We start from the raw sequence: 21,537 nt of genomic DNA on the forward strand, positions 1-21,537 counted from the left end.
TAGGGCCGATAGGCCAAGCCGATTAGACGGACGGAAATAAGCAACTAGTCGTGCCATCATACTATACCTTACGGTTGAATTGAATATAGAAGGGCTTCCCTTACCTTCTATAAGCCGATTTCGAAATGCGTTTACTTCCCCTTTCTGGCGGCTAGTGCCCCACCTTTCAAGTTGACAGATTCGTATTACTTCGAGATAACTGTCAGAGCCCCCATTCTCGAACTCCTAGAAAATGCCATTCCATCGGGTTACCACGCACACAAAAATAATTCACATTTGTCGTCATTTCAAATATAACCTTCACGGGTCCCCTCAACATCCTTAACGGCCTGGTTCATTAAGATGTTGAACTGAGACTTCTGTGGACAAGCTGCGCGACAGAGGCCTAATCCTTGAGCTCTTCTAATCCCCGAAGACGCTCTAATCCTTACAAGGCCATAGACTAACTTCTCAAAGAGAATGATTACTCCATTACACAAAAAAGGCATCTGGTTGTAGGCGTAAATCCAAGACAAGGTTACAAAGTATTCGTATTCTCGCGATACCCACAGACAGTTGAGAGACCCACAAAGGTAGGCCCGGTGCTCGCTTAGTGGCAAAGAGGTTCACTATGAAATATGGACAGGATTATGAGGAGACGTTCAGCCCTCTTGCTAAGATTACCACGCCTGCAGCAAGGCCCATGCCTTGTAGTCGACCGGTGCAAGCAGGACTTTCTTTTCGAGTTTGATATTCTTATCTGCAAGGTTAGTGCTTTTTGGTGGCGTACAATGCCTTACTAGGTAGAGACAGGCTAGTTGCCTCGCTTCATTCTTAGTCTTTTGGAATGAGATTGAGATGGTCCTAGCAGACAAAAGACCTTTGCGGGCAGAAACTGGAACGTACTTGAGGCGGAAGGAATCGAAAGTCTCTCCCAGAATAAAGAATAGCCTACCGGCTTCCCTAAAGCCAAGTTGCGCTTCCCGCGTTAAGTTTAACTAGCGGCTTACTTTTAGCCGTCGGGGAAGAAGTGCTGTGATGTTTGAGAACTCTTTCTGGCAAATAGACCTAGACCCGCGCGAGCAATTGTAGCCGAGCAATGGATAGTTCCTTAGGCTGATCTTGCCATTACTCTATGCCTTTATCTAAGAAGGAGGTAGACGCGGTCTTGCAGGGCCTATAATATAAGAGGCTCTTCCGGCTTGAGTTTGCCTGAGTCTGAAGGACTCTTGAGGAAGAGTTAGACGCTAGAGGATTTTCCATCGACAGAATTCGGTAGGAGACAGTCTCATAACTCTGCAAAAATGAGAGTAAGAAGCTCAATGCCCTTACTCACAAGAGTCAATAAATTAAATTTTATCTCTCCAAGAGACTTGACCTCTAGAAAGATATCTTATCCGAAAAGTAATGACGCTCTCCCTTTAAGAGTTCTATCATATGTGAAGCCTTTCACATTATATCCTCCGGAAGAAAGTAAGGCATGACTTTTTCCCATACCTAAATTCAAGGCCTGCTATCACAGCGCCTACCGGAGCAGACGCGGGAGAGACTCGTCACTGTTAACATCCTCTCCTAAGCCCGGTATGACGACGAGCGGACTCCTATGGAAGTTCAAGAGAAGAGGGAGCTCTGAACGTCTCTCAAATGTCGCTACAAGCTCCTTCGGGAAAAGTAGCCCTGAGCCTCCATGACCTACTACTCCTTTAGAGAAGAAAGAGGGTCACTGGCCTCTGTAGGGGGGCCTATTCCGGCGCGGAAAGAGTCTTCGCTTACACGATAAAATTTAGCTTTTATGTGAGAAATAACTTTTACAGTACTACTATTACTACCAATCTTCAACGTAGAACAAAGTAATAAAGTACTTTAGTAGTCCCAGGCCTGATATCACAGCGCCTACCCTGCAGATGAAAGACTTTATCCTTAGAGGCGGCTTCTAATTGAGTGAATTAATTCCTACTGTCTTACTAAAAAATAAATTGCGTATAGCAAGAAGAAGAATTCTATCAGACTAGTCTCTATCATTAAGCGTGAAAAGCCAGCGCCCGAAGGTGCTTTTTCGAAAGCCGGTCAAAGAATCGATTATATGCCTGGCCAGAAGACCGATGAGCCTTACCAGTGAAGCAAAGAAGAGAAATTAAAGTAGCTCTTAGAAAGGTAACTGAATGCGTTTCCGGTGTTAAAGTTAGAAGAGTAACTGCTCTCGTAGTCGTTTCCGCTCTTCTCTGTTTTGAAGCAAAGCATGCTGAAAGCAATAAACATCTTAAATTCAGCTCTGAAAGTATCTTAGCCTACCGGTGGGCGAGCCTAGCTTGTCTAGAGAAGTATAACTAGAAAAAGTCCTGATGTTCCGTTCTTGTTGTTTGAAAAGATCTCGGATCCCTCATACTTACTTGTGACTGTGAAGAGTCTATAAGGAGAAGTGGGCATCTTGATCTGAGCTTCTTCCCTTATATAATATAAAGATCTAGCTTCTTAATTTCAAGGTATAGTCTCAAATAAAAAAGAGGAAGCCCGGCTTTGACAAGCAAGCCATAGCCAAAGCAGCAGCTTTCAGATCATAGTCCTAATTTCCACCTACCTTTCTCGCTCTATCATTCCATTCTATCAGTCCGGTAGTCGGTCCTAACAGCGGTTGAAGCCTTCGAATCGGCTAAGTGTTTAGTATCACCTTAATCCATTCTTTTGCTTTAGTCTTTCTTTCTGAGTAGTCGATAGCGAGTCTGACGGGTCTAGCACCATCCGCCAATCGCTTATTGGTGAAAGGGCTATGTAGTAACCAGTCCGGTTAGCATTTCAGTGTCCGTCAGGAAGACGAGTTTGAATCTTCTTTGTTGTATGAAAGGCTCTTTTTATATTTGGTAGGACTTCCATTTCATATCGTGTGTCGGAGAATCGGATTATTATGATGAGCGATTTGACTCTGATCCACCAGCATCCACTACCGGAAGGAATTACCTAACTTACCGCCTGCTCTTATTCCCATCGATATGCCCGGAAACAAGAACTTTCTTTCTCTAATGCCCTTTAGCTTAAGCCTGACAAAGATAGAATGTTTAACTTGCCCTACCGCTGCCCGCTTAATACTACTACTAGTGAGACTCCTATTCTGCCACCCTATCTAGTAAGAGCCTCTACAGCAATGTTTGGCGCAATCAATATCCATAATCGCTCGTCTTTCATTGATTGAGGACTTGCCTGACCTGGTAATCTTCCCATAACACAGGTGGCTTTCGTCCGGGTAGATTATTTAAGTAAAGTGATCGTGTATGCTGCGGCTTAAACTAGAAGTTAATGATGAACAGGCCTTCATTTCCTTTAGGTATTGTTGGTTAGAAGAGAAGTATTCTCTTACTCTTAGTTTAGTCGCGGGTGAAACTTTTGCTTTTTACTGTTGGAGTTAGGTTTTGGGTGACGATGCAGTTGCATAACAACCTTAAGAGCTAAGGACAAGGCTCCTCTTTCTCTGCTTTTAAATACAGTACCCTTTCATTTAAGAGAATAAGATAAGAAGAGTAGCTGTACTCTTAGAGCCTACTATGACTTCTTCGTCTTCTCTTTTTCCTTTATCTAATAAGAAAAAGGGTTTTAGAGGCTTTTCTATAGCTTTCTAAGCCCTTTCTCTTAGCCAGGGGAAAATCCCAGTCTAGAGGAGAGTTTTCTATAAAAATGTGGAAAGATGAGGAATTTCCTTAACTTACTTAATAGGTTACCCGATCCCTAACTAAAAAGTGGGGGTCGAAGAGAATAGATAAAAGATTTTTCGAGGAAGGGTCTTTGCCAGGAGGCCAGAGATTATTGAATTTACATAGCATAAAGAAAGACGGACATTCTGCTTCAAGTTGCCATTGAATTGCTTTCCGTTCCCTTGCTGAGTCAAAGGATGAACAAAAAAGAAATAAAAAAGGGCGTCGATAGACAATAGACCAAGGAGCGAAAGCCACTCAGTTGATTGCTAAATCTCTAGTTCGTGAGAAGGATTTGCTGCTTGAATTGATAGAGGAATAAGACAAGGGCTTATAGCGCCTTCTCTTTTTTTTGTAATAGGAATGGAGTATCTTTCAAGGAAACTCAAGCAGGAAGCCAGAACTAATCCAAACTTCAGTTATCATAAAAATTGCAGAAAGAATGAGATTAATAATCTTTGTTTTGCGGATGATTTACTAATTTTCTGCTCAGGCGCTGAAGATTCCATTGCTGTGGTCAATCAATGCTTAAAAGAATTTGCAAATCTTTCTGGTCTTACTGCATATCCAAGAGTCAAATCGACTATGGAGATCTTTCTGATGCTGCAAAGTGAAATATTGAAAATCTAATTGGCTTCAATTCAATGAAGGTAAAATGCCAATAAAGTACCTGGGCCAGTCCTTCAAAGCTCTCAGTTAGTGATTGTTTGCCTCTAATTGAGAGAATCAAAGCTAGAGTACAGAGATGGACTGGAAAATACCTATTATATGCTGGGCAACTGGTTCAGAGTGCCCTCTTTAGCATGCAAGTTTACTGGAGTACTGTGTTCATACTGCCTGTGCAGGTTTTGATTTGAAGACAAGAAGATCTGCAGAGGGTTCTTATGGTCTGGTCCTGATATGGTTAAGAACAAAGGGAATGTTGCTTGGAAATTTGCTGCCCTTAAAATTAAAAAAAAGAAGGTGGTTTCGGGCTTCATTGGTGGAGCGGAATAAAGCTGCTATGTTGAAGCATATCTGGGTTCTGGCTGCAAAAAGTCCTTATATAGATTATAGGTATGTATTTTACATACAATGCTTCTTTTTTTTATAAGCATTTTGTTGGTGTATTTAACCACAAACCAAATAATGGTAGCTGGATTTTTAGGAAACTTTTACAGGTGAGAGAGTTGGCTATAAGATATATTATACATGATGTTGGCAATGGAACCAATACATCTCTCTGGTATGGTATGACTCTTTGCTGCCTATAGGTTCTATAGTTGAAAGGTATGTATGGTGAGCAGATCATAGGGGAGTCTGGTGTTCAAAAAAAAATGTAAAAGTTGCAGACATACTTTATAATTCCAAATGGTCCCTCCCTGCAGGTGCAAATAAACACCAGCAATAAATTGGGGAGTGTATCAGAGCCATAAGGCCCTTGAACAGTGAGCGATAAGACACAGTTATATGAATGCCTGATCACTCAGTTTTCCATAAAAAGCGCCAGGAGGTTAATCAGACATAAACAAGCTACTATGCCTTGGTTTAGGAGATATTTTTTAGTTAAGAAGGAACTCATTCGTGGACTTATTCCGACCCTTTACCAGAAGAAAACAGAGGGGCGGTATGGTTTCATAAGAGGTACTCATTATACAGATATCCTTTTTCGAATTGCCCGATTCACAGTGCCCACCTTATTCTCTCCCCAATCACACAGGAATGCTCGCTTGTCCGCCTACCAATGATGCCTTTAACTTTCAGATTCTACATATGGAGTGGAGAATGCCTCTACTACCTGTGCCAGCAAACAAACAAAGACTCTAGTAGAGTAGGAATGGTTTAGCTCGCTATAGGGGAGGGAGATAGTTTACGCGTCAGTTGAAAGTGGGAAAGCTCTCAAGCAGCAAGTACTTTTTATCCCTTCACATTCAAGTAAAGTATTGGGAAGGTATCTAGCCAGTGAGGCAAGTTAAGTAAGGAAATAAGGAAAGCAGCTGAAGCAAGGTGCCTAAGCCTTCAAGTTGCGAGGTCTTTTAGGGTTAGATATACTTGTAATCAGTTAGAAGAACTCGGAGTCTAAGATGGTAACAAGAGAGAACTAAGTGCAATACGTACAACCTACTAGTGACTAATTCCCCCCGGCGTCTTATTCCTGTTATCCCAGTAGTAATTGAGCAGGGCGAGGAGTCAATTTCTCTTCTTTCTTTTCTCATTAAACTATTATATATGAAATGGTGTAATTATGGATCTCATTCGTATTCAAGTGGTTTGCACTAATAGTTGCTCGAAATGGATAGCTTTGTTTCCGGGAATTCGAGGATACTGCCAATCTTGCGCTTCAACCAACCGTATGCTCTTTCATGATGAGGTCGAAGCCCTGCTAGCGAAGGAATGCATCCAACAGTGTTCTGTCTAATTGGTCCTCTCATGCCATAATTTGCTCATAAATCCACTTTGTTCTCCCGGAAATAACTTTTTTTATAAAACATTACTTATGTGACTTCGATCTGATACCTCTCGATTCAGAGAGGAAATGCGCATTTGTATCATTTTGACTCTCCCCATCTCGAATTCTACTAATTTTATATGGGACTGGTTGTGAAGGGAAGCTTTGTGGGAGAAAGGAGGAAAAGGTCAGGCTAGTCAAGGCTTTACTCAAACATATGGGATAGATTACGAGGAAGCCTTTGCCCCGGTAGCCAAGATGAAGTCTGTTCGTCTCCTGCTCTCTATTGCTGCGAATCGAGATTGGCCTCTGTTCCAATTATATGTTAAAAATGCCTTCCTGAACGGGGACCTACAGGAAAAAGTTTACATGAGTTAAACCAATGTGATCATGACATTGTAGGTGCTTGCGATGGGGCGGATGCGACTTCCCTCAGTTGGTTTGGGTGGTATAGCCCGTTGCAGAAGTCCCCCCTTTTTTTGATCCATTTCTGTCTTTAGTCTTTAGGGAGCCAAAGCTTGACTTTACTAAAAAAATAAGGCTCGCGCAGGGGCGCTCACGTTTTTTGGCTGAGCCGTATCTTGCTGGGTGGGACCGAGAGCAAGAAAGGACGGGGGGCAACCATGCATGTTCTCGACCGTGTCTCCGAGGGACAGTTGAACGAGCGACTCATGAATGCTGCCGGGTTGGACGAGCCAATAACTCGAACGCGTTCGGTCTGTTTTTTGAGCAAGAATCACAGCGTTACCTTACCTTCACCATGATACGGACTCCAAGTTCTTATGGCAGAGCGCGAGGAGATTGATCATATCAATATGATGATGGGAATGGAAACCAGAAGCACGACCGACCGGGGTCCAAGATAATCAAACCATCAGTAACAGTAGTAACGTAAGCATGAGACTTTTTGGTAGTACCGGTGAACCAGATGGCCGCGGCGATGGAATCTGGGACGGAGGACTCGTAGTATCTCTCTAGATCTGGCAAAAGCTAAAGACCCCTTAATTCGAATGGGGGCTGACCACTGAGCCCACTCTGGCCTCGCAGGGCGGGCCCCTTTGGTTTCGAGCTGGAGCTGCCATAGCTTATGGCTAGAGCAATGGGAGGGGGCCCCGGCATAGAGAACAGTAAGGATAACGAGCGCTCCGCCCGCTTGGCGGGCGGCAGGAGCTGCGGGCAAGTGCTTGGTAGGCCAACAGCCCAGTGAACCGGGCGGGGCACTCGACGAAAGGGGGGCACACTGAGCAAGTACGATAAATTAGCCCCGCGGAGCTTTATTAAAAGCAAGGACCACTACGGGAGGTCAAACCAAGGAAAGGCCCTATGGAAGTCGGGGCTCGTCCCCGGTCAATATTGGATCAAACAATAGAGGGCCGTAGCACTGACCTATTCTTTTTTTTATTAAATACAGGGAAAAGATCGTAAAGTTCCCTACCGATACAACAGACACTCTCAACGGATCCTCTGCGCGCCGGGCATACCTCTTCCTTCTGTGCGTCTTTCTCGTGGCGGGAACAGAACAACAGGGAAAGACCCGGCCGACCTGCCCAAGGCTCGAGGGCGAGCTTTATTTAAGAGATAATGGGGAGTGAATCGAAAGGCTTCCGTTTTCGTTCTTGGGGTGGGGGGCTCCTCTCGATCTTATTCGTAGTTGGGAAGGGGGAAGGAGTCTAAATCAATGGACATTAATGAACCATCATTGATGGACGTTGCACATGACACGATCAATTCGACTCAAGGTCCGGCGCTAATAGAAGTTGCTTACTCTCCTAGTTAGAAGGAAAAAGGCAGGGCTTTTTTCGTAGTAATAGTGGGCGGGTCTCATGATATCTATGCCGGCCGTCGGAATAAAATGAAGGGGCCGAAGGACCATTCGATTCATTAAGGGGCACAGATCTAGGCCTCTGAGTTTGGTCAATCACCAAAGGCGGGGGGGGGGGAACCACTATGGGCGAGACCCCCCGGCCTCTATTCTTTTGCATAGTCCGGGGGCCGGCCGCTGCAGAGCTGTGGGGCATAGCGGCGCCCTCGCCTGGCGCCATTCCCGGATCTAGCAGCAGACGGGCGGGCCGGGCCTGAATTCAGACCAGACTCTTCTTTATTTGAGCTGCTCCCACGCACGCAGACCGGAAGATCTCAGTTGTCCTGGACTTGACAAGTACGTAGAGATCTTCGTGGGACCGGGGAGGGAGTCTCAATCGATCTTTTCTAGGATTCCTTATCACGCACGGAGATATTTCCATTGATAGATAAGAGGGCTCCCCCCCTTGAACATACTCTTAAAGGTTAGGTAGGTTACTACCTGCCTCTACGGAAGAGGTTTACTTTGTACCGCCCGGAGGTCATATAGATAGAAACCCGGAGCGATAAGAACGAAAGGGTTGGTGTGGCCACAGCTACAACTACTGGCGCTTCAAAAGGCTTAGATTTCTTCTAAGGGCGCTACAGCAAGCTACCTTTTTTTAGGTCGTGTAATAGGGAGGTGTAAGCCTCGAAAGCCTTTAGTACTTCGGTAGGGCGAGCAGCCCTTAAACCGGTTTGGAACTCTTCCCGTATTTCTGCATTTCATTCTCTATTCGGCCCGCCTCAAACAAAATGATAAAAAAGGATAGGACTATTGATTCGAAGTCACTACGAAAGGGTCGGTCAATAGCATAGCTCTTTATTTCCCCGGTCTCCTTTCGAAGGAAAGGCCTTCGCATTCCTAATCCGGTAGGGGGCCGGACGGCTTTGTTTGCCCCAGCTTGGCTAATCGCATCCCCGCGCAACGACATTCCGCCCCTTACCGTTCTCGCTCAGTCTTTGCAACGGCTGGGGAGGCAGTCGTAGAAGCGAAGCCTATCGCCACGCCGACCATAAAATACGAGATTGGGCCCCTTCTCAAAGATTTGATGGAATGGCCCAGCCCACCCAAGAGCGCTTATGTAATATGGGAACTCATGGCTGGGAACAATCCTTCCTTATGGTTTTGATATCCGGTAGGAATAATCAGAATAAAAGTCCAGGTTGGTTGGTGAGCCTAGTGATAGGAGACTATCTAGCTTGGTTCGGAGAGCACTTGTTGGGTTAAAGATTTTTTTGTTGCTAAATGTTACGGCCTAAATGCTGAACTATTGACCCTACTTGTTCGGATGGGTGTTCACCCCAAAGTGTTCCCGGACCGCATGCATACATACGTAAGTAACTTAGTGCAACATGGCAAATTTAATTGAGAGGAATCAGCAAAGAAAAGAAAAACGGGTCAACATCTTAATGTGTATTTTTTATAAATTGTCCTCGGCTCGGGCTGAGGAGTGTCCACATGAGTTCGTTGAGGTGTCTACACAGGTTCGAAGACGCTCTTTTATATTCTGTCGAGAGTTCGGATTGCTCCACCTAAGTAGAACGAAAAGAAGGAATTTGAAATTCAAAGGGGGAGCCAGAAGCTTCGCTTCCGGTAGCTTGCTTACTCTCCTAGTTAGAAGAAGGCTCTTTGGCGAATTCTTTAGATCTGGGTAGAGTCTCGCTCAGTAAAGAGAGTTGTAGATTCCTAGAAAAGGAGAGGAGCCTTGATTCTATTCTTTGATCACCCAAAGGTTTAATTAAGGCTTTACCTGTTGTTCTATATCTATAGGACAGAAAAAACATCCAAGGAAAATGCCCTGCAACCAATTACTGCCTAGGGAACCCATTTGCTCGCCTGGCACGACAAACTAAAAACAGGATGATTGGAAACTGGCCTAGCATATGACTCTATAATCAGCTAGTCGGAATCGGAATATGCTTTTACCCTTGCTTGAACTGGTTTACTCACAGGCACTGAAACTAGATAGCAACTGTAATTGTAATTGGATGGCAAGGAAATCACAAGATTGCTCACTTAAAACCTAGCTTGCTGGCGCCTGCTGGCTCTCCTAAGTCTCTTTCCCTTTCCTGCAACTGGAACTCTAAATGTAGCACTGGATGTAAACTCTCACTTGAAGAATTGCTAGCTTGCCTAGAATTCCTACTTGAATAAAAGAAAGGCCTGCTTTCAATTTAAAGGCTTCCTCACTCACCGTAACAGACTCAGGCGCTAGAGAACTCGAACAATGTCAAAAGAGGGCATTGGGATTTTCATAACCCGGCTTTCAAACTAACTTAGATATGCCATTTTATACACTCACTTACAAGAGGCAAGTTTTAGAAATAGAAATAAACTTTCTTACACTAGGGGAGATTCAGTATATGCTCACTTCGGAAAAGATGAGTAAACAGTCAAGGAGAAGGAAGTAGATTAGGGCAGGCTAACAGCGCCAGGAAATGTATGAGAACTCGCCTGTCCTGCCTATGTAACCTATTCGATTCACTCTCCTGGTCCGACAGCAAAACAAAGTGAACTTCCACGGGATCTGCCATCGAAAGGAAATGGCCTGGACATTGCAGGAAATACATATATATAGGCTGCAGATGGCCCAGAATATGCGATTGCGGATATACCTTAATACGGTATGGGGCTTATCTTTCCCTTGCCAGCTGGGATATTTTATGTGAGCAAGCCTCTTTCTTCCTTTGCTTTGGGACGAGGCCTGTTATCTTAATCCATCCAGAGGGAGTGCCCCATAAGCCAATGCCATTCCATTCATTTCCCGTTACCTGCCAGCCATTAATTAGGAATTAGGAGTTCTGTCCATGCGATCTAACAGACTAACAGGACAAGCAGTAGTTTTGAAAGGAAATCTGGCAAGGAAAATCCAGCAAACAAGGGATAGGCATAAGGCAAGTCTTTCCAGTAAGTGGTCGCAAGCGAATGACCTAGGAAGAAGCCCGTTTACAAAGAAGTTCACATGCCCTGCAACGGATCTCAAACAAAGCGTGGCTGACAGCGCCAAGAAAGTATGGCTTACACTTCCTTAGGAAGTCAGAACTGGTGGAAGTGGGCTGGCTAATTTACCACAAGGGCTCAGGCCTAATTGGACTTATAAAGAGTTTTCAGTCACAAAGGAAGCAAGCTATTATTCCTTTCAAGCAAGAAGGACTCGGCTTACTCACCAGGAATGCACCCTAACCTAAGGGAGAGGGGATAAAGGGATTAGGCTCTGCAGATGAAATAAAGAAGAAGGATAGCATTCTCTACTTCTATCATTGGTGCTATCGTATATGAGGAGCTTTCTTTTTGGTATGAAAGGTGATGTGATCTTCAAAATAAAATCTCATAAGAGAAGGAAATGGGGGTCGTGGAAGAATTGGGTTCGAGTCCCATAGCCCCAATGTGTCGAAATATCATGATTGGGTCGACCAGACCAGGCCCGGATCTTTTTTCTTTTTTTCCGGTATGCCGCTCCGCGAGAATGGAGCGAAAGAACCAAGTGGTTTGTGGTAATGTCAGAATTTGCACCTATTTGTATCTATTTAGTGATAAGTCTGCTAGTTTCTTTGATCTTACTCGGTCTTCCTTTTCCCTTTGCTTCCAATAGTTCGACCTATCCAGAAAAATTGTCGGCCTACGAATGTGGTTTCGATCCTTTCGGTGATGCCAGAAGTCGTTTCGATATACGATTTTATCTTGTTTCCATTTTATTTATTATTCCTGATCCGGAAGTAACCTTTTCCTTTCCTTGGGCAGTACCTCCCAACAAGATTGATCCGTTTGGATCTTGGTCTATGATGGCCTTTTTATTGATTTTGACGATTGGATCTCTCTATGAATGGAAAAGGGGTGCTTCGGATCGGGAGTAATCACTAGTGATAGGGCAAAAATAGGGAGGAAGGACAAAGGAAAGAGCGATGCCTACATTAAATCAATTGATTCGTCATGGTAGAGAAGAAAAACGGCGCACGGACCGTACTCGAGCTTCGGATCAATGTCCCCAGAAGCAAGGAGTACGCCCGCGTGTTTCAACGAGAACACCGAAAAAACCAAATTCAGCTCCACGTAAGATAGCCAAAGTACGATTGAGCAATCGACATGATATATTTGCTCACATTCCGGGCGAAGGTCATAATTCGCAGGAACATTCTATGGTCTTAATAAGAGGAGGTAGAGTTAAAGATTTGCCAGGTGTTAAATCCCATTGTATTCGAGGAGTCAAGGATTTGTTGGGAATTCCGGATCGAAGAAGAGGCAGATCAAAATATGGTGCAGAAAAACCCAAATCGATATGAATGGAGGATGCCTCTGGAACTTATTTTTCTCGGTCAGGAGAGGTACGAAGTCACTCGACTTATAATTATTTAGAATGGAGTATGTGAGTCTTTATTAAAAATTGAGATTAGAGCTCGCTCTATCAGTCCAATAGAAAGACAAGCCATACAAGGAAAGGAAGCCATAGAGGCAAGTCTAAGTGCAGTTCCTATTGAGTCAGATCTCGCTAATATGGGCATTAGGGGATCCCTTTTATATGATATAGATATTATAGAGTATGATTGTAGGCATCTTTCTTCTAGTCTCCTGCTCGTACATTAACAAGGGAAGTTGTCCTTCAAAGAGCTGAACAGTCAAGGAATCAGTCCCAACAACGTCTACGTTAACAAAGGATACTGTAACAAGAAAAGTGCTTACTCCACCAGCCAGCAGCTCCTTCTTTCACAACCAAGTCTGGCTATCTTCCTGAGACTGGTATCCTTACTTAGGGTATTACCCCAGCAGCGGCAACTCTCACTGCGGTTATGAAATCTCGACGCGCTACCACCGCTTTATTTAAGAAAAAACTAAACTAGAGCTGGAAAGCAGAGGAAAACTGATCGTTGCTGAGCTTGCCGTTAAAGAGTAAGATGCTGATTATATAGCTGCTCCGATTCCTTCACCGACCGAGAACGAGAAGGAAGTCTTTTATTACGAACAAGCGCTAAAGAAGGGGGGTGGGATCTCTCCTAAAAGAAAGAATTGACCTCGAGCCTGTCCTACTTATTCTTATTTTCCCGTTCCTGACCCTCGGATCAGTTGGCAAATCGAATCCCACGGGTACTTGACTAAAAAAAGGATCCGACTTTATAAGGCTTCTCGAACCAGACCAGAATCTTTTAAGCTCTATGGGAAGACTGACTCTAGGTACACAGAAAGACCAAGCTAAGCCAATCTCACGTCGAAACAGGGAAATTATAGCCCTTGAAAGCAGCCCACTTCGGAGTCTCTCACAGGAGAAGGACTGACCTTTTCTCTCATTCCTATCGAGAAGACTAAGTCAGGGCGAGCTCTTACTTAGAGAGAGTTAGTTGGGTAGGGTCACTCTAAGATCAATAAATCCTGAGTCACGAGAGAGATTCTCCACACGAACGACCCGTCAGGTTATAACTTACATTGGTGAATCGGACCAACACCTATCTTACACCAACAAGGAGTCGCTTTTGTTACGCAGTTCGAAAGCTTAAGCCTTCCTACATATGCGGGCCCACCGGTTTAGTTTAAAGAGTCCTCTATCCGGACTCCCCCTAGACCTCTGTCTGGCCTAGGGAACTTATCTAAGCTCGAGAGCTCCTGTCTCCTCACAGCGTAAGCGGCTCACCTCTCCCCGGAAACAAACCAAAGCAAGCAAACTAACGACGAGAAAGTCTCATGGTACGTCTGCTAGTCCCTTTGATTCCCAATCGTGCACTGCACGGCGATAATAAAATAAATTCGTAGGCCGCCTTTTGTGTTTTTCTCCCTGAATCTTTTATCTAACATGGTTAAGTGCTTGCACCTAGAACCGACGCTCTGATGCCAATTGAAGGATAGAAAAACACTTAGAAAGGGGGGGTTTGAATAAGTGTGACTTTAAAAACTCTTAAGATAAAAACAATGAACACAATTATTTTTATCCTGGTTCGTTGTTAACGAAACTACTCCAGTCCACCCCCTTAGAGTGATTTACCTCAACTGAGGATTTAATCCACTAATCAATCTGATTACAATGGTTTTCCACTTAGATAACCTCTAAGTCTTCTAGAGTATACTGATCACAACTTGATCACTCTAGGAAATCACCACTTAGATAACCTCTAAGTCTTCTAGAGTCTACTGATCTCACTGATCACTCTAGGAACCTTTTACAATCAATGTAAAATAAAGTTTACAAGAGTATGAATTGCTTCTTAGAAAGCTATAATCACAACAGTGATATTTCTCTTAAGTTCTAAGCTTAACACCCACTAAATATTACAAGAGTTTGTGAGGTTGAAGATGAAGTTCGTGAGCTTTGAATTTGACAGCGCTTTGGTATATTTCACAATAGTTTGTTAACTGCTTCTGATCAGAACTTCCATTTTTATAGGCGTTTGAGAATATGACCGTTGGGTGGCATTTAATGCATTGCGTGAATAGTACAGCACTTCATTTAATGTTTCACACTTTTGTCAACTACCTCGAGCCATGCTTTTGCTGCTTTTACTGACTTTTCCTTTTGTAGCTTCTAACGTTCCTTTTGTCAGTCAGAGATTAGACTTAATAGCCTGTCATCTTGTACTTGCTTCTGAACTCATATTTATGAATACAACGTTTGAATATCAGAGTCAATCAGCTTGGTGCAGAGCATCTTATTGTCTTCTGACTTTGAAGAGATTGAGCGTGATACCATTCAGAACATCAGTGGTTCTGCTTCTGACTTCATGTTCTTCTGATGCTTCATAGTCCATGTTCTGACTCTGCTTGACCATCTTCTGATGTCTTTCCCGAGCATGTTCTGATGTAGCCATCCAGAACCTTCTTAGTCAGTGCTTATGAGCGCTGAATTGTGCATACTCTTTATATATTTCCTGAAATGGAAAATGCAAAGGATTAGAGTACCACATTGTCTTATACAAAATTCATATATATTGTTATCATCAAAACAAGAATATTGACTAGAACAAATCTTATTCTAACACATATGCCATTTATAATGATTGTATATGCATAATCGAATTCAAAAAATATGACACAAATCGTGAGGTGTATGCACGCGTTTCTGTATGTTCCAATTGATGGTGATGATCCTAATAGCTTCAAAAAGTGATGAAGAATCGTTCCTGATGCTTAGAAATGCTTGAATCCACCTAAATCCTTGACTGCAAAATCACTTTTTCTCCATGGTTTTTGACTTTGTTAGGGCTCCTTTTTGCAGAATATTTCGTCCTTAAACCTTGTGAATGCCTTCTGTACTTATAGTACAAGGTGTTAGGTCAACAAAACTCAACTAAATCTTGTTAAATCCATGATTGGAATCTTGATTGAAATCACCATGGAAACCTTCTAAAATTAGCTCTAATTTCATTCTTCTCTTTCCAATCTCTCTAATCACAAAATTTGATCTAATTATGTTGATATAATCTTGATAATCTGATCATATAATAGACCTAGAATCAAATCTTTGATTTTCCATTATTTATTTTAATTAAATTGAATTTAAAATGAATTAAAATCAAGATAAATAAAATAAATAATAAAATGGCATGGGATTGGGCCAGGAGACTTATAACAATATTAGAATCATGTTTGGATCCAAGAAATAAGGGCCCATTTAGAGAATTTTCAATTTTAGTCAATATCTCCTTCATGCATTTCTTCAAAATTTTGCCAACTTTAACAAGGCATAACTCCTTCAATATTTATCATATGAAGGTGTTCTAGGACTTTTTGGAAAGCTCAAGATGTCCTCTACAAGCCACTTTGGAATCTTTTTTACATTTGAGGATTTTATCTTGATGATATGGCTTCTGAGAAAATACTGCTTTTTGCGAGCTCTTGGAAGGACCTGTAATGTTTTGGCTTATATCTCTTATGCGGGAGCATTTCTTGACCTTGGGACCAACATAAAAGTTGTAGAGAATTGGATTTCCTTGAGAATGAGCTTTGGTTGGGAAATTTCTGATAAAGTATGAGAGAGATATGATCAGTCAAAGTTGGGTTGACTTTTAGTTCAAAACCCTAATTTAGAAACTTTGAGTTTTGTTGATTTCTGAACTTTTCTTGATGAATCATGATCAACCCTTGATCAAATGATGAATGTTACTTCAACATAAGGATGTTGACCAAAAATCAAGAATTTTGACTGTACTTTGACCATAGTTGACTTTTAGTTCAAATCAGTCGATTGTTGACCATCTGAGCTGTTTTGTGAATCAAAGCTTGAAATATCGTGGGCAAATTCTGGGGTATGACACAGACCAAGTACTTAGACTTGTCCAACAAAATCAACATTTAGGACATAATAATATCTCAAACACGGTCGAACAAATTTTGGTCCAAAATGGTCTTAACATAGGACTCTATAGGCCAAATTTTGTGTCCCCTTTTTAGAATACGTTTGACAAACTGAGTTACTTAGGGGTTGAAAAGCACCGAATCTTAGGTCCCTGTTTCAGCAATGGCAAATTTCTTGGTATTTTAGTGTTCACTCCTCTTCCACCTTCAGATTCCGACTGGCACACAAGCCAATCTACATCTTCAGGTCTAAGAAAATTGAAGGCAGCTGTCATACCCTAAAATTTGCCCACGATATTTCAAGCTTTTATTCACAAAACAGCTCAGATGGTCAACAGTCGACTGATTTGAACTAAAAGTCAACTATGGTCAAAGTACAGTCAAAATTCTTGATTTTTGGTCAACATACTTATGTTGAAGTAACATTCATCATTTGATTAAGGGTTGATCATGATTCATCAAGAAAAGTTCAGAAATCAACAAAACTCAGAGTTTCTAAATTAGGGTTTTGAACTAAAAGTCAACCCAACTTTGACTGATCATATCTCTCTCATACGTTATCAGAAATTTCCCAACAAAAGCTCATTCTCAAGGAAATCCAATTCTCTACAACTTTGATGTTGGGCCCAAGGTCAAGAAATGCTTCCGCGTAAGAGATATAAGCCAAAACATTACAGGTCCTTCCAGGAGCTCGCAAAAAGCAATTTTTTCTCAGAAGCCATATCCTCAAGATAAAATCCTCAAATTCAAAAAAGGTTCCAAAGTGGCTTGTAGAGGACATCTTGATATTTCCAAAAAGTCCTAGAGCACCTTCATATGATAAATATTGAAGGAGTTATGCCTTGTTAAAGTTGGCAAAATTTTGAAGAAATGCATGAAGGAGATATTGACTAAAATTGAAAATTCTCTAAATAGGCCCTTATTTCTTTGATCCAAACTTGACTCTAATATTGTTATAAGTCTCTTGGCCCAATACCATGCCATTTTATTATTTATTTTATTTATCTTGATTTTAATTCATTTTAAATTCAATTTAATTAAAATAAATAATGGAAAATCAAAGATTTGATTCTAGGTCTATTATATGATCAGAATATCGAGATTATATCAACATAATTAGATCAAATTTCGTGATTAGAGAGATTGGAAAGAGAAGAATGAAATTAGAGCTAATTTTAGAAGGTTTCCATGGTGATTTCAATCAAGATTCCAATCATAGATTTAACAAGATTTAGTTGAGTTTTGTTGACCTAACACCTTGTACTATAAGTACAGAAGGCATTCACAAGGTTTAAGGATGAAAAATTCTGCAATAAGGAGCCCTAACAAAGTCAAAAATCGTGGAGAAAAAGTGAGTTTGCAGTCAAGGATTTAGGTGGATTCAAGCAATTCTAAGAATCAGGAACGATTCTTCATCACTTTCTGAAGCTATTAGGATCATCACCATCAATTGGAACGTCCAGAAATGCGTGCATACACCTCACGGTTTGTGTCATATTTTTTGAATTCGATTATGCATATACAATCATTATAAATGGCATATGAATACATATTCTTGATCATGATGACATTTGCAACCTTTCTGGATATTTTAATTTGATTTTAGTCGCAGACACAAGGATCCACCATTGCTAGGGTTTGGAGTTCAAATTTGGGGATTCTTGAATTAAGGAAAATTGGCCCAAACCGTGGCCACCAATGGATTCAGAGGGAAGTTTACAATTGATCTATGTCTTTGGATTTTGTTTGTTCGTTGTTTTTGGTTAGGATCAAATTTGCAGGGGGCTAAGGAAACACGCAAAAACCGTGGCAAACAAAACGTTGCCTTTTTAGAATATTCGCGAGGAAGAAGATGACTAAGCCAGTGCACGTTTTTCCAAAATTTAAAATATAGCTTTGTTTATATTAATTTTGTTTCCATTACATGATAACATAAACGCGCAGATCTACTGGCAAAAGGCTTAATGGCATTCAGCGTGAGGGCCTGGGTTCGAACCCTACCCTCCACGCTATTATTTTGGTTATTTGTATCATGTGGCTTGCAGGATGATCCGGTGTTCACGCCTATATCAAGACTATGGTGCATCGCCATCTACCAACCCTAGGATCTCTGCAGAATCAGATCCAACGCACGCCATGATGAAGGCTCACCGTAGACCTCACAGGCTTGCCACACCTAATCACAGAGCTAAGTTTCTTTAATTTTTATTATTTTTAATTACATAAACCTTTTTATTTATTTATTTTTCTTATTTTTATTTAACTTATTTCGTTTAAACATTTTTTTATTATTTTAATAATTTCATATAACTATTTATTTTATTTAATCGAAGATTCGATTTTTTCTCACAACATTAAAAATAATTGTTTTTATAACAAAGAAGGATATTATTTTTCGTATGTTTTTTTCGTAAATTGATTAATTAGTTATAATTAATACAATAATTATTTAAAACCATGTAAATACCATATTTAATCACATATTCGATTTCCTTACTTTCTAAACAATTATTTAAATTGTTAAATTAATTGTTTTGCCTATTTTGGTTTAAATTAGGGTTTGTGCGAATAATCAAAAGATCTTTAATACACTAACCTTTCTCTTCTTCATTCTTAATTTTCAGGATTGATCAAGGATCGATGAAGGCTCAAGCCATTTGATTATTTTGAATTAATTACTCTCTTTTTCCTTTTGCCTTATTTTTCTATCCGCAGGTGTTTATTGTAATAGCGTAGGAATTTATATTTTCTGCCTTTAATTTCGCCATAATATTAATTGCTGTGGTTAGTAATCCTAGGGAGTGCAAGCCTGTTAATTAACATAGCTCACTTATCTACAAGATAAATATCTGAATTTAACCACATGATTGTGTCACACACACACCTTTAGGGTAACCCTTCTTATGTTGCATGTTGCCTTTTAATTACGATTCTAAAATAGTCAAGTCCCTCGAATATGAGGATACCTAAGCAAAACAAATGTTACTCTCAGTTCATCATCATAAGCTCATAGTCCCCTCGATGTTGCCTCGGTAATGATGATTGTCCCAATTGCTAAGGTATCCTCGTCGGTTGCCTAAAGATTAAATGACTATTCTATCCTTCCCTGAGACTACCTACCCTCTATATGGTAAGGACAATTTTATGGCGAACGATAATTTCTCGATGACCCTTAACATCCAATGAAAGGACTTCCTACCCTCCTTATGGCATGGATAGCCCTTTCAAACCGAAAAGCTAAAAGAACAATTTTCCTAACTTAGGGTAGGTGCTCCTGATTGCTTACTCTTTTCAAATTCAAAACTCTTTTTCCCACTCATTTTTAAATACTTTCAAAAACAAGGCTACGCTTATTTACAAGCTAAAGTCCTTAACAAAGTTTTTCAATTCACACACGACACTTTTCGAACAATTCAAACAACCAAAGTGAGCTAAGCAATTAAGAGCCCATGGATACAAAGGGTGCTTACACCTTCCCTTTGTATAACTTACCCCTCGAACTCAATCTCTTTTAAAGGTCTTTTTTCTGTTCTTTTAGCCTTTCTAAAATTGGATAAAATAAAAGTCGGTGGCGACTCTTGCTATCCGCAACATTTCAAAAAGTCAGTTCTCCCACCGTATTACAGTCTGCGTCTCGATGTCGCTGGACCATCCTAGGAACTGTTTGATCAATGCGTTCCTCTTCATCCCTATGTGGGACTTGCCTTTGGTATTCTGGCACAGGCCCGTTTTCTGGTGTTTCGAACATCCTCACATTCGACGTCTGTGGGGTAGGTTTAAGTGGAACCTCTGGGGTACTGAAGAAATATTCTATTCTGGCTATTTGACCAGCTAACAATGCCTAACTTTGATTGGTGTTATTTATCATGGGAGTAAAATAGTCCCAATTTGCTGAGTCAAAGAATTTACCATGTCATGATTACTTTCATCCATTTGTTGCCTTATCGACAACATTGACGTGGTGTTTAACGAAGGCGACGCTTGAGGGAAGTATCATGTCCCTTGTGGTTGACCACCTGGGTTGGACGAATTCCCAATATCCATAATATTCTCTATATAAGTCGATGGGGTTGTATGTAACCCCGCCATCATTGATGTAGGCATTCCGTAAGGATAAAAACTAGGAGGAACGGTTCCTCCTTGGAATAATGGTCTTGCCAGATTCATAGGCGACCGTATTTGATTCATTATGGACGAAACTACCGCTGGCGTCGACCCTTGGGTGGTTGTCGTTCTTGGTGAAGATAAAGCCGTTATGTTTTACAGAAGTGTACCAGTTTGGATTGTTTCCACTTCGTTTCTAGGGGGATCAGAAGCGTTGGTGTTATTACTAGACATCTCGTTTAATTGTCTGCCACTTCTTAATCTCATTCATACTCAAAAACACTACTTTGTGTTAATGAAGAACGTTCAAAACAACAGTTTATAACTATAATAAACATTAGCACAGGGTCCCACCAGGTGTGCCAATTTGTTTACCCAAATTTCTAGTAAACAACGCTAGTCTCTTATTTAAGGTTACAGACGAGATCAACTAGAGAATATCATAACTAATTGTGCTATGTTTGGTTTAAATGTAGTTTTTACTTGTATTTAATGCATAAAGGATAAAACTTGAAAAGGGTGGAAATGCACGGAATTTAAGGGAAAGGGCCAAAAAATGACATAAAAGGTGATAAAAAGTGCAAGAAGCAATAAGAATTTAAAGGGATTAAAAGGAAATCATTGCATAATAATGTAAAATGGTACGCATACGTACATTTCAGAAAGTTACACTCGTTTCTCACTAATTTGCACACAGATTCAGTATTCTTTTGCAAACGTAAAAATGCGGACCCTGAATCCTATGAACAAAGTCGTTTATATAGACTTTCAAATAATAATTGCCTTAACGCTCGACTAATAATCTGCCAACACGTGTCTCGACCATGAAGTCTTCGTCCATTAATTTTCCACGTGTCCCAGAGTAAAAACTGTTTGATCTTATCCATTCGCTGTCGATTCTTGGCGTCAAATGGTTGAAATAAGTCCAAAACCTTCTAAGTCTTTACCTCGGACTCCCTCTACACAAACTGCTTCTTCAACTTTCTGACTCAACCACAGTCAAACACCTTTAACGAAATCTCCCTTTTGACAATCGAAAACTTCACTTCCCTAACTCCCTTCTTTGGACATCTTTATGTTATCATTATTTATCCAAATAGCAAGTCGAAATCTTTAAGGTAACAATAGGTTGTCTTGCCAGCTTGATAGTATGTAAAGTGGATGAGTCTAAGCAAGATGGTGTTGTGTTATTGTCTTTGATGGCAACCTTGGATGTTCCTTAGAAG

At 41.1% G+C, this 21,537-nt stretch overlaps 2 protein-coding genes across 2 annotated transcripts; both read left to right on the forward strand.

Moving 5' to 3' along the window:
• Window positions 1–11,383: 11,383 nt before the first annotated feature.
• Window positions 11,384–11,787, forward strand: LOC131620563 (NADH-ubiquinone oxidoreductase chain 3). The gene has a single exon (XM_058891687.1). The coding sequence runs from the start codon at window positions 11,431–11,433 to the stop codon at window positions 11,785–11,787; it is 357 nt and encodes a 118-aa protein (XP_058747670.1). The 5' UTR covers window positions 11,384–11,430.
• On the forward strand, window positions 11,703–12,249 carry LOC131620562 (small ribosomal subunit protein uS12m). The gene has a single exon (XM_058891686.1). The coding sequence runs from the start codon at window positions 11,836–11,838 to the stop codon at window positions 12,211–12,213; it is 378 nt and encodes a 125-aa protein (XP_058747669.1). The 5' UTR covers window positions 11,703–11,835; the 3' UTR covers window positions 12,214–12,249.
• Window positions 12,250–21,537: the final 9,288 nt, after the last annotated feature.

The sequence above is a fragment of the Vicia villosa genome, linkage group LG7 (assembly GCF_029867415.1).
Source record: "Vicia villosa cultivar HV-30 ecotype Madison, WI linkage group LG7, Vvil1.0, whole genome shotgun sequence".
Lineage (NCBI taxonomy): Eukaryota > Viridiplantae > Streptophyta > Magnoliopsida > Fabales > Fabaceae > Vicia > Vicia villosa.

Excerpts from the sequence above, each read along its gene's own strand:
- LOC131620563 (XM_058891687.1), top strand. The coding sequence starts at position 11,431 with ATGTCAGAATTTGCACCTATTTGTATCTATTTAGTGATAAGTCTGCTA.
- LOC131620562 (XM_058891686.1), top strand. The coding sequence starts at position 11,836 with ATGCCTACATTAAATCAATTGATTCGTCATGGTAGAGAAGAAAAACGG.